General features: G+C 29.8%; 2 protein-coding genes across 2 annotated transcripts in view; both read left to right on the top strand.

Annotated features, from left to right (window-relative positions):
* Window positions 1-13,558, top strand: part of LOC131853327 (uncharacterized) — a 150,396-nt gene that overhangs the window by 113,221 nt on the left and 23,617 nt on the right. The window contains exons 10-12 of the mRNA XM_059204191.1: window positions 1,327-1,452; window positions 2,220-2,297; window positions 4,822-4,890. Coding sequence (XP_059060174.1) covers window positions 1,327-1,452; window positions 2,220-2,297; window positions 4,822-4,890 — 273 coding nt within the window. The remainder of the gene's footprint in view (window positions 1-1,326; window positions 1,453-2,219; window positions 2,298-4,821; window positions 4,891-13,558) is intronic.
* On the top strand, window positions 9,730-13,017 carry LOC131853316 (uncharacterized). The gene is made up of 2 exons (XM_059204180.1): window positions 9,730-9,847; window positions 10,330-13,017. The coding sequence occupies exon 2, from the start codon at window positions 10,394-10,396 to the stop codon at window positions 11,201-11,203; it is 810 nt and encodes a 269-aa protein (XP_059060163.1). The 5' UTR covers window positions 9,730-9,847; window positions 10,330-10,393; the 3' UTR covers window positions 11,204-13,017.

Below are 13,558 nucleotides of genomic sequence, written 5' to 3' on the forward strand. Positions count from 1 at the left end.
AAAATCTGCCACGTCTTTGTACAAAATCTACCTCGATAAAGTTATTTACTTTATAAACTGTAACATAAACAGAGAGAATTAAAATTCGCAGCAATCCATCCCTGTCTGTGATGGATCGTTCGCATCAAGATTATTTGTATTGATTCAAAACAGAGCTACGAGTAATCAATCATCGAACCATTATTTCTATCAAAATTAAAATTGAATTATTTTACTTTTATTATTATAATTGCGAGCGTATGTAAGTTTTTTTTCATCTCTATGATATCACTACATTATCATTCCAATACCAGCATTTTATCCAAGGAGAAGTATGAATTTCGTCTGTTGTAAAACAAAATGAGTAATAGATACGTATGTTGTACATAAATCATACATATCTGTAATCATAATCTATTTTCATAATCTGTATATATAAAAGAATCTGGATTATACTGGAAACAATTAGAAAATTAATCAGTGTATTAATTGTTACACAACCTATTTCTGTATAAAATATTTCTATTTACGAGTACTTTTTTACCCTTAAGTTGCCACCGCAATAGGAAATTGATAACAGGCGCAGTTGCAGCGGTACGAAGTCGATTCTAACTTCTTATTATATTTTCTTTCTTAATATCATTTATCTATTATTGAAATCCATACCATATAAATCAAATTAAAAATAAATTCTTTTGAGTCTATAATACATGTTTAATTATGTGTATTACGAGTATAGCTATAATATTATAGTCGCTATAGTATTTATTTTTAATTTGATAACTTAATTTTACAATACATAATTTATACCTTGTACATACATATTTTTCCAAGGTAGATTTGGTACAAAGTCATTTACGAGGGTATATGTTTCACCTATTTCAGCACCATGCAGCTTCCTTTGTAAGATGTATTTCGGTTAAAGGGATTGAAAGGCATTGAAATACGGGATACAGAGTCATAACATCTTATTATTCTGTAATAGTAGTCCGCGGGTATTATAACACTATTATGTCCGTTAATATATTTAGAGGCCCGTTACCACTTACCATCACGTAAATGGTCAGCTGTTTGCCATTCCATTTACATTAAAAATAATAGGTACAATTATAGGTAACGACGGCCTTAGTAGTCTAGCAGTTTAGCACACCGCTTTGCTTCCAATAGTCGCAGGTTCGATTTCTCGCACATCTGGGTGTCTTCTAGGTATATTAAATATGTATTTACAAAAAATATATATATTTATATCTAAATATACACCAGCTATGCTTACCTTGGAACTAAATAGTACTGTGTGAAGTATTCAGGGTTATTATTATTGATATTATTTTTCTTTGGTTACCACAGGAAAGTATGCCTCCAGTTCTTCGTGGAGAAATGCTGCTCGATCGGATGGGCGGCCAAGCGCGGCTAAACTACGACCAGTTGAGGAAAGACGCACAAGATCTCGATATTCAAATAAAACAGTTACAGGTATAAAATATATAAAATTCAAATTTAACAGGCATAATAATATAGTACTGTTATACCACATGGGACAGTCAGAAGCCTAGTTCGCTGTTGACTTTGTGGTGAACTATTATAATTTTAAATGACAATTATATGTGTGTACTTTCAATAATTTACTACTACATAATTACCTACTGTGAAAAATAAATAAACATCCTTATACCTGCTCAAATTTATACTCAGTATTGGTACTAACAATATATAAGATAAATTATATTATAAGACAAAATAAATACACAGCTTACCCGTACGTAAGTAATTGAATATATTCTATACTTAAAGTTACTTTGTTTGTATGCAGCATTGGTATACAGTATTATATTAATTGTCAGTGTATATAGCACAACTTTATTCCTATTCATATACGATTATATCATCTAAATATCTACTGCAATCATAATCTTTAATCAAGTTTATTTATGGTAATCGGTAACCGTCGCCTATATACATTAACAGAACTATGGACGTCACGTTATCATGTTATACCATGATACCATTCAGGCGATTCCATTACAGAGGACTAAAATCTCATGCCTGTTTTCCTAAATTCACTCTGCACCGAAACACAGCTTAAAGAAGCTGCCACTTGGCGGATTAAATAAGTAAAATAGGCGCTTCATTATGGCTGCACTTACAAGTTGACGAAAATCTAAACTACAATAAAAAAAGAAAATAAACCACGCAAATGTAACTAAAGTACACATGAGTCAAGTATATATTACATTTCACAGGATAGTCTCGACTCTTTGGCCCGCCTCCAAAACCGAAGTCTTGAAAGCAATATGTACAACAAAGTGAACGAGATACAGGTAAGTTAAACAGATACCACAACAGATATCAAACATCCGAAACCTACACCGCAAACTCTTGTCGGTAGAGTATAAAATGTATTCTGAACTGGAATGTGACTGAAGTGACGAAATAAATAAAGTTTAATATAACAATACAAATTTAATATCTATTTGTTTTTCACATTGTATTTTATATTTGCCCTATATAAAACTTACTCATATGCAAGATTATATAGACTTGTTTATCCTAGAACAAAGAAATCCTTATCGTTTTCGTGTGCGTCAAAATTTTATTTTATCTTAATAAATTACTTATTATTAGCTAAATACTTTTTTTACATTATATTGAAAAATTTAAACCTCATTTGCATTAATTATGTTCGTATCTCGGCGACTTACTGATTTTTCTGTTTATTCAACCAGTTATCAATACAATATTACTTTTCATATTAAATATTGGTACGTATAATAGGGGATTAATTCAATTGCATAGGCAGTTACGAAATTCTTTTTCGTGTTACCTATTTAAAATCACTCACTCAAACCAAATATTATTCGATTTATGAAGTCTGGCTTTACATCGCTGATATTTTGACCGGAAGGGCCGACATCATCAGAAAACCATTGGACCGTATGGAAAACCGGGCCCTTATTTTTTCCTTCGGTGTTTATCTCCTCGGGTTTCATTTTCCCTTTTATCTTCCCAAAATAAAGTTATTATAAACTTGTATTTTTCTTTTCAGTCGTCTACCAAAATCAAAAACTTTTCAATTTAACAGTATTTTGTTTTACTATTAGGATTGCACTGTCTTAGATGATTCCTTTTGGAGTCCAATTTGCTCTCGTATTGGTTCTGCATTAATTTACTTTAATACCAAGAAACGATTAAAATTTATTTTTAGGGAACATACCATATTTATGTATTAAAAGCACCAACAACAACCAACGCCTATAATCATTGGAACGTAACATCATTAAAATTTTACGCTCAGATTGAAATTTGGCAGTCATGAAAATTTAAGCTGTATTGAGTCAGAATTACTGGTATTCTACTTTGTTATTATAAACAGGCAAAATCATGTTCTACATTTTAATTGGCGGAATTTGCTTTAGAATTACACTCCGTATTGTTGTGCTAATGATTTTTCTATGTATGTTACGGGAATTGGAATTGAATATGTATACGCTATCAGAATATTGATTATTCTGGTAGCTTTCATAGTCTCCAAATCGTATATATTATGGAACTAGTAGTGCGCTCGACTTCGTCCACGTATATATTTGTAGACGCCAAACAATAATACAATCCTATTTATTGTTTTATTAATAAATTCATTTACAATGGCGATGGCGTAATTTAAACTAATGAATAATAAATTTTCCCTTATTTTTTTTTATTTTATATGTCGACCCATATTTTCCGTGAAAACTTTATTCTAATTCCTCCAACCATTTTACGTGAAGGCCAACATTAGGTACGTTAAACATTCGTATAAAAATAGATAAATATATCTATTCAATTAAAAACAACTGTTTACAACGCAATACGACTGTACATAGTTAATTACATCTTTTTTTTTAAATATTAACGTATTCTTAAAATACTTTGTAAACTATATACTCGCTATAACAAAACGATACAGATTTATGCCTGTGACTAGAATTGCAGATTAATGCTGTAATAAAATGTCGTTTCAATTGTCTATCAAACTGTTATAAATATACAATTCGCAATTGAAAACTTGTAGCGACATCTACCACCAAATTAGGTGACTTAAAAATAGCGCACAGAGCCATCTATCAGATATTGTATAGAGAATTAGAATAAAAAACAAAAGCACAGATTAGTGAGCAATAGTATCACTTTCGTAACTAAATGATGTGTGAAAGTAATATAGATGTCTATTTGTCAATTACTATAAAATTCGTATAAATAATTATAATTAAAAGCTTATCGATTCTGAATGAAGTATGTGATATTAGACATTGAAAAATAATTTAGATAATTAAATTTAATATTCCGCTTTGACGACAATGTAATTATGCACTCTACTTGTCTTATCATTCTGCTGGCTATTTCCTTTTAGGGCTTTAGCTAAAAAAGGCCTATTCACCCATACGTGTTTTACGAGTTATAATATTATGTTGTCGCCTACCCACCCAATACTATTTTTATGTTATTATAAAAGAAGACTTAAAGTAAGCAAGTCGGTACATGAAATAGTAATAACTCAAAACAACACACACAGCGCCATCTAGTCCCAATTTAAGCAGAGCTTATGTTTTGGATACAAAACAACAATAAATATATATTTTTTGTAAATACATAGATACATAATATGCATAGAAAACATCAAACCGATACAAACAATCACACTCATGAATACAAATGTTTGTACCGTGCGTGGAATTGAACTCCTTCTAAAGCATATTATCTTATCTGTGATCTAAAGTAAGAAGTAAGTAAGACGGAGTGCTAGACCACCGAAGCCGTACAAATGTAATATTTAATAAACAATAATAAAATATTTATTTTTATCAGGAGGAAATATCTGTAAAGAAGTACGACTACAGAGCAACACAACTACATTTGGCAGCAGTAAGAGCTCAGGTAAGAATTTTAATTTTATAGTACAAACGAAATAAATAAATGGTTATGGTCATACTATATAGCACCATTTAGTACAAAACTAAGCGAAATTTGTAGTTAGACAACTGACATGAATATATTTTTATTATGAATTTATAAATGACAAATTTTGACTGTGTATAAAATGTTTTCAAAGTAGACATTTTTCATAACTACTTTGTTAAGAACGGAATCATTTAGGTTTATTACTATCTCTACAAGTATTTTTCCTATTTTACATAGATCGTTATGTATTTATTTACAATTAGTAATAATAGTATTATTATTTACCATATAAAAAAGGTAGTTTCAAAAATAGGCAATTCCAAGTTTTGTTCTGGTTTTCGAAGCAGACAGATTGGTTTAGTTAGTATTATTGTTGACTGGGTATGTTATAGCACAGTTTTACAAGGGATATAATACTGTGTGTTGAACGCAAACAGTCGACTTTCCCGCGCATTTTGGACTCCAACGTGGCAGGGGAGTATCGCCATCTCTCAGATAAACCCGGTTTGTTAACTATGCCTGATTGATTGACGAACAAAGAGTTGGTAAGCAACACAGGTAGATGTACTTTTTTAAATCGTCCGAATGAATAGCTTCTTTCTTTTAATATAGATTATATAAATATTAATTAATTCTTCTATTCCATCGGAATTCGTAGTTAGAGGTAGGGTATGTAGGAATGTATAGTGTAATAAATATTATTTTAAAGCAGTACTGTCGTAGATTGAAGTAATGTGCAATTATAACAAATGCCTTCAAAATACCTTCTTAATTCTATATACATATAACATTATGTCTATCAAAATGTTTGCATGTAATCATGTTACGTGTATCAACCATATATACCTAAGTAGGTACAAGTATATTGATTACAATGTGATGGAATTTTTAGACGGGGCAGTATGTGCTTATTATAACTGTTATAGCACCTACGGGAAAACATCGAAGATATGCCCATAATATTTAGAGCTAATACTTAAATCTTAATTCCTATAACAAATAATAAGCTATCGTCATAATGATTTTTATGATTTAAAACTTAGTCATTTTCTAGCCAACTATACTTTTTTTTATAAAATTTGTGAATGTCAACATATTGGATATTATAACAGTACAGACACATTTCTAAAAATCTTGTCTATACCTAATGATAATCATTAAGGTACCTACTAACTGTGGCCATTTCTGTCCCATCTCAGAAATCCACCTTGTATTAACTTCCTAGTATTTAGCAGAATAGTGATAGAATTCTTTTTTAATGTACACTTTCATCTTTTATGTAATTCTAGGCTATGCTGCAACGTAAACAAAAACATTTTCTAAACGTGAGTGTAAACAAATATTGTTACTAGGTGCCGGTATATTGCGCACGCCTATTCTTAACTAGATAGTAGTATATCTCTATAGACATCCATATTTTGCACATGCGGACTGTACACCTCTGACCCAATCAATACATTTGAAAATACCCGCCATTTTATATTTCTACATATTTCGTCTAATAACATTCATACACCATCATTTAATATACTTATTCAATGCATATGTAAATATTATTCTCATATTTAGTATTAATTTACTAAGCTTATTAAATATTTTTTTAATGTTTCCTATTTTTATTCAATAGTATATTTACTTTGATATGTTATGCATTTTAAAATAATAATTAAATTAAGTTATACTTAACTCTATCTAGACTTGTATTTGTATTGTAGTAGTAATAAAATTTAGTGCTTTGGCGTGAGCAATAGATACCGCATTGCGCACAGCTTCCCACTCAGTCTGAGAGGAGATCTCGTGGACCGACATAACCTACGCGCTCGTTACGGTTATCCAAAGCTAAGCTTTGATTACAAATATCAACAAAATTTGCCAATTTCTTTACAATTATTACGTATTTCCGTCCAGTATTGTCATTATAACGTAAATTCAAAGGTTACAATCACGGATAAAAAACGAAAAATCAAGTATCGTGCCAAAATGGGGTGGATTTCTATGAAAAATCACATCGTAAGTTATTATACTCATATCAATGTTATAAATTTCATTTGATACCCAAATTAATACAATGAACAAGGCAGCTCCCAAAAAAGACAAAAATTTTGGAGTATGTATATTTTGAGACTATTTAAATATGTGTATAATTTACATAATAATAATTATGTGCCTTAAATCAATATTATATAGTTTATCAGGTACGTTATGTTACCTTTATTTGCCGTTATACTGCGATGTGGTTGCACTTATGCAAACGTTTATTAGTAGGTACTTGATACTTTTTTCGTAAATATATCAGAGTTATTAAAACTATACTCCTATATATATACCTACGCTACGTCACGGCTTGAATTATTTCTTCGAAGGTCGTGCTGTATATAAGAGGCAGGCATTATTTGCCGATCCTACACAACAATAAAACAAACCTAATTTACTGTGATATATCTATTACTGTGTAATACTTTGGTCACAGTGTGGGGTCTTAGCGGGTAGCCATCAATGCACAATCCGGTCGCGTATTAAAAAAGTTTGAAAGTCATTGGTAACCTATAGATATAGGTATTATATAACAAGTTATGTAAGTATGCCATAAATAATTGAAACTGGTTCAAATCAATTGTAGTACATATTTCATTTTCTTTTACATTACACGTACCTACTTATATTAATAATAGAACTATTCTTTAAAATAAAATGACAAACAAGGGAGCCCTGATAAAAGTGGCAAACGTCGCCTATAAATAAACAAAACCACGGACGTGATGATGTCCTGTGACCCATGATGCAGACTAACATGTCATCTCTCGATACGCCGTATACTATAATATAATGGCCACTTTATATTTCAAACCGACAAAGCAAGCTGCATCACTTTGTAAAAAATCAGAAAAGTATTCTGGCAGAAATAGTTAAAACAAGGGTGAGGCACCGAGGCAGCCGACTTTTTATACTCTACGTCTCATATTTCTTATTATAATAATACTACTAATATACCAACATAAAAACCTCTACAAATCAACCAGGGTAATTTGTTATCTAAGATTTTTTTACTGATGAAGATAAAATAAAGCTAATAGAATACTACTGTTATCTATTTTTATGCATAGTCACTGCCACTGCTTCACCAGATCAATACACGTACAACCACAACAACTCGTATTTGCACGGTAGTGTCTTCAACCAAATAAAAAAAAGTTTTTGTGAATACCGTGTACAATTTAGCGCTATAATGTGCTAAATAAAAAAACACAAGAAATGTTTCGTATTTTAGTTTACCTCAAATTCGCCACCACTATCGCTTATCTAGCGCTTCTAATGATACATAATTGTAAGCGTTTATCATTTATAACACTTTATAAATATTATGTCTTGCTATTATGTAGGAATTTAATAATTGGAATCTCTCAAACCGGACGATGAAGTAGGTACCTACAAAGTATCTATCTGTAAAAGACAAATACCATTTGACAAGAAAATCGATATCTAATGATCTAAAAAAAATTGTTGTTTGTGTATTAATAAGAGTTAATGTCTAGAATCTAATTCTTATTGGAATGACACGCTTTCATTTTTATTATCTAATAGGTCACAGGTAGTTATTAAAAATATAAGACAATAATTATGATAATAGAGAGTCCGCATTCTCTAATGCATAGGATTACCGAATGCGGAGTCTCTATAATCATAATTAAACCTGTGCCCGAGACTACGTATCACTATAAGTTTTAAGTTTTTTAACCAATTAAGTAGAATAACGTAGATAAAATGTTAAGTGAACCAATATATAAGTAAAAACCGCACTCAAATAGGTGGTGTGTGTTAACCTATAAGATAAAAATTGTAACTGTCATTAGTTTGGGTTCTATTACTTTAATGAAATCCCCTGATATTTTTTCACATACAGATTCTCATTCAGAGATCAATTCCGTATATTTTTATGATATATATAGAAAATGAAAATGAGAATCTACATATATTACTTTGGTGAGTTGCATATGTAGGTATGTGGGAGACGGACTTTTATTGCATTCAGGTCCTACGTATTGAATATTTGTAATATCCAACACAAAGTGAAATATATTTCTACTATGCCTAACACGGGCATAGCTAGTAGCAATATATTTGTTTCTTGAACTTCACACTTTTGAAATTTATACGCTATGTGTTATTCTGATGTATAAGATATATAATAATGTACAGTTTCAGCAAAATCCGTTCGTGAAAGAGTGATAAACATCCATCCAAACTGTGAAAGACTTACAATATTAGTAAGAGATTTTTATATATTAAAAATAAATTTAATAATTTTAGTTTTATGATGTAGGATCTATAGCTATATTATATACATCATGAGTTATTGTGTGTATCGATAAAATTGAAAATTTGCTCCACATATGATCTTACAGAATGTTACTTATGCTTCCTGATTTCTAATTGTTTATAATGATGTTGTTTACTAGTAATTTAAAGGTACAGATACTTCTACCTATTCAATATTAAAACGTTTATTATACGTGTATTTAATACTGTAAATAATAAAATAAATATTTTTTTTTAATATTGTAGTCATTATTATACTATTGACAATAGATTGGTAATATTATCAATTCTGGTACATAAATAATAAATACTGAGATAAATCAATACAAAACAGGTATGACAATACACTAAATATAGAATATGATGTGGATTTTTATCAAAATGAACAGTTTATTTTTCCTTATCATGAACGCTTCCTTAATTATTTCCCGCCCGTGGGCTAGCTCAGCCGGCTGCGCCCCTCGTGGACGAATTTGGAACTATTTTGCGTCATGAATACTACTCTGTGAAACGCGTGTATCGTGTTTGTATTCGTGAATTTATATTAATAAATACTTTCTTGAAGTGCAAAGTGAGCGACTCATAAAAGGATAAACAGTATTATACATTTCTAAAGGTAAGTTTTTTACTGTAAATCTGTATGGTTATGTAATAGGAATTGACTTTAAAGCACTATTGATGACGAGACATATTCGTTAGACAAAAATCAAGATTATTTGCTTGTACAGAATAAACAGCAATTGATAGACAGAACATTAATCAGTTTTATAAAGAATTTATAATGTTTTTCAATTGTAAAATGAAATACTTTAATGATCTAAAATATATAACCTCAAAATATTTTTATCTATTTATCGACAAGATTGTGATTAGCTACTATGTAACGTATTAAAATAAACTAACTTACTTGTTTAATACTTTGTAATTATAATGTACGTTCCAAAATAAGTTTTTATTACGTACTTTCTTATTTTCAAGACTAAAGTAAGTCTAGAATAAGTTGTTGACATTTTAGGCGGGAAATTTTACGTACTGCTTGTATCTCGTTTTGCGATGTCTGTAACAAGTGACCAATAAATTATTCTGTTCTTTTTGCAGGTGATATGGATCAGTTATTTATTTAATGTCTTTATGTTGGATCATCATTTCAATATAATATAAGATGAAGACATCAACTCTTGAAAAATCACTGAAAAAAAATGGATATCATTCTGATGATGACAATGTTAGATATAAGTTAAATACAGACTATTTTAATAATATTGCTAAATCACCAACTAAACCTTTAAAAAAGCAGGAAAAGTCAAAGAGTGAAGATGATGATATACGCTATAAATTTCCTACAATCCTGTCTAGACCGAAAATAGATCAAAAGTCAAAACCAAAACCTAAGATAAAGGTAAATTTCTGGAGCAATAAACAAACAGGTAGCCGCTTACATAATACTGAAACTAAAAGTAAGACAAATCGCAGACATACTGTTGGTTCAACATCTACTGAGACTGTAGTGGTAAAACCAAAAAATTCTGGTGTCAAAGTCTGTAAACGGGTATCATTTCTGCCTTCACCATTGTTTTCTGATAACCATGTACCAATGGTAACCGTACCAGATGATTTAACAATACAACTAAATGAGGAAGAAGCTAATGACTTGGGTGAAGATTTAAACCTTGCATTTGTGAATAGTGATAGTAGCACAAATGAACTTTCCACATCACGCAAACCAAGAAGTTACACTGCACATACACAAACAAGTCCTAAGGGCACGAAACGTAAAAGAAGTTTAGATGATTCTGGACCTAAAATTTATGGCAATGACAATGAACTGGAATTTTTCTCAAAGTATGTGGTGCAAAAATTGAGAAGAATGGAAACAAATCAGCGTATTTACTCTGAAAACTTGATAAACACTGTCCTCATGTTGGGTCAACTTGGCAAATTAAATGGCAAAACAAAAATAACAGAAGTATAGTTGACATATGTTTGTAGTAAAATATGTAATGTAAGTACATTGGGTCTTGTTTGTTTGTAAATAACTTCTTATCTGGAATCTTTAATTAATGACTATGATGTACTTAGTATGTCAAAGACTTCATTGATTTCTTTTTTGCTTGTGAAATTTTTCTAAGAATGTCACCCTTATCTAAAGTTTAAAGTTTTGGCAGGCACCTTAATAAATTTTTGTTTATCTTAAGTAAATATAATTGTTTTATAAAAATAGTAAATAATTGATACCCTTTACTATAGCAAATAATATTTTAATATTATTCTGTGAAAAATGTAATTTGTACAATTGTCTGATACTAATGATTGTTGTTTCAATGTGTACATAATGGCTAATATCTTGTTTTAGCCTAAAGTGATTATGCTCCATGTTATTTACAATAAATTATATATATATATAAGTACATATCAGGTATTATGGATAATAAAATTGTGTTCAATGGATATAATAATAGGGTAATTTAGTGTAATATATTGCACCAAGTAAACATGAAAATTAAGTTTTGTTTCATAGACATAGGAACTATTTGTTAATAATTGTATCCATATTAATATTATGAATGTAACAGGACCATTTGTCTGTTCCTCACATTTTACTCCAAAATGAAAGTATTTTTTTTTATTTGGTGTAGGGATAAATTCAGAAACCCATAATTTGGTAAGTTTTGGTATGATAATGAGTTTTTTTAACAAATTTCTACCGAAGTAGTATTCATGTGGTTGGCTTTCGGATATTACTGTATTTCATGTTTTTGTTTTCATGATGCATATTAAAAAGATGTCAATTTGTTAGGATAGTAATAAATATATGTTTATGATAATCACATATGGGACAGATTTTACATATATGTTACCAAGAAATTTTACTTTTTTTTACTTAGAGCAATGTTTTCTCTTCAACATTAGAATAAAAGTCCTATTGGATATATTTTTGTACAATTATCCATCCTGTTGTAATATAAATAAAAATATTCATTTAGTAGAAGCACATTGAATATAATTTTGTACGCACTGCAACTGTTGTAAATCTATATTGTTTTACTTACATAGTATAATTACATATAATTGCACAATGTTAGAGATGAGAATAGCATATAACAGTGCAATTACGAACCAGAGATTACTTATTTACTGTGATTTTTTTCACATGAGTAGCAATTTTTAATGGTTAATTTGCCATTTTTTTGTTGCCAATGGTGCTTGGATATAAATTGTACGAAGGTGCTATTACGCAAGAAAATTCATGTCGCCATGGTTGACACCAGTGCTTCTTCTGGCGTAAGTGGCTTTTAGTAATCATTTACTATAGGTATATAACATATGCTTGATTGTCACTTGTTACTAAAATAAAATATAAATACATTAGTCTATAGTAAAAATACCATACCATACCCCATTAAGAATAAAACCTATGGTGGTAATTTATTTAATATGGATGCAAATTAAATTGTTTTCACTCTTTGTTGTAATCCCTATCGGATTAAATAATCATGTTAAAGCCAATCTTGTCTGTGATTTCATTGTTCCGTATTTTGTTTATTATTTAATACAGAACATTAAATACGTTTGCTACATTGTATGTAATTTGTAAGAAGCAAAGCAATTTATTACTGTTGTTGATTAAAACAATCAAATTATACGTATTTACATGTTTTGTTGTTATAAGCTCAAAAGTGTAGTTTTCCGATATACCTAGTTTTGTGCTTGACTTAATCTTTAAAACAAATTTATTTATATTTGTGAGATTGTATGAACATAGGTGAATATATTCACCTTAATATATTCTACCAACAATTCTTTGATATTTTATTGCTACTCATTTAATTTTAACCTTTTGAAAAAAATAAAAAAAGAACACCAACTTCAATGGAGTCAATTGAATATTAAAACCGACATGGAAGTAAACCCTATTGTTTACAATAGGAATTCTTGTACTGTATTGACTAAAATATAGCGAAAGGTATAAATTAGGATCAATTTTTAATTGTTTCAAAATACGAAACGTCTTTCTGACGACTACACAGTTATGTATTGCTGTTTCTCTTATTTCAAATATTCACGTATTTGCCATGTTACATATTCAATAACTTGCTCATACGTGTTTTAGATTACTATCTACAATTCAATAGTAGGTACTTAACCAGAGTTAACCAAGTTGCTACTACATGTTTAGGTACGTAAAGTTTTCTATATACTATAACATTGCGCCGTAACATCTGGATTATTGCCAAGCTTTCTTCGACTATACTCGACACTATATTATATTATGTGTAACATTGGCAGCAAATCCCATCAGTATTTACCCATTTAACCGCCCTCGAAT

Source organism: Achroia grisella, unplaced genomic scaffold, assembly GCF_030625045.1.
Source record: "Achroia grisella isolate CSIRO2021 unplaced genomic scaffold, CSIRO_AGI_Agris_v1 utg1179, whole genome shotgun sequence".
NCBI classification, from domain to species: domain Eukaryota; kingdom Metazoa; phylum Arthropoda; class Insecta; order Lepidoptera; family Pyralidae; genus Achroia; species Achroia grisella.

Excerpts from the sequence above, each read along its gene's own strand:
- LOC131853316 (XM_059204180.1), top strand. The coding sequence starts at position 10,394 with ATGAAGACATCAACTCTTGAAAAATCACTGAAAAAAAATGGATATCAT.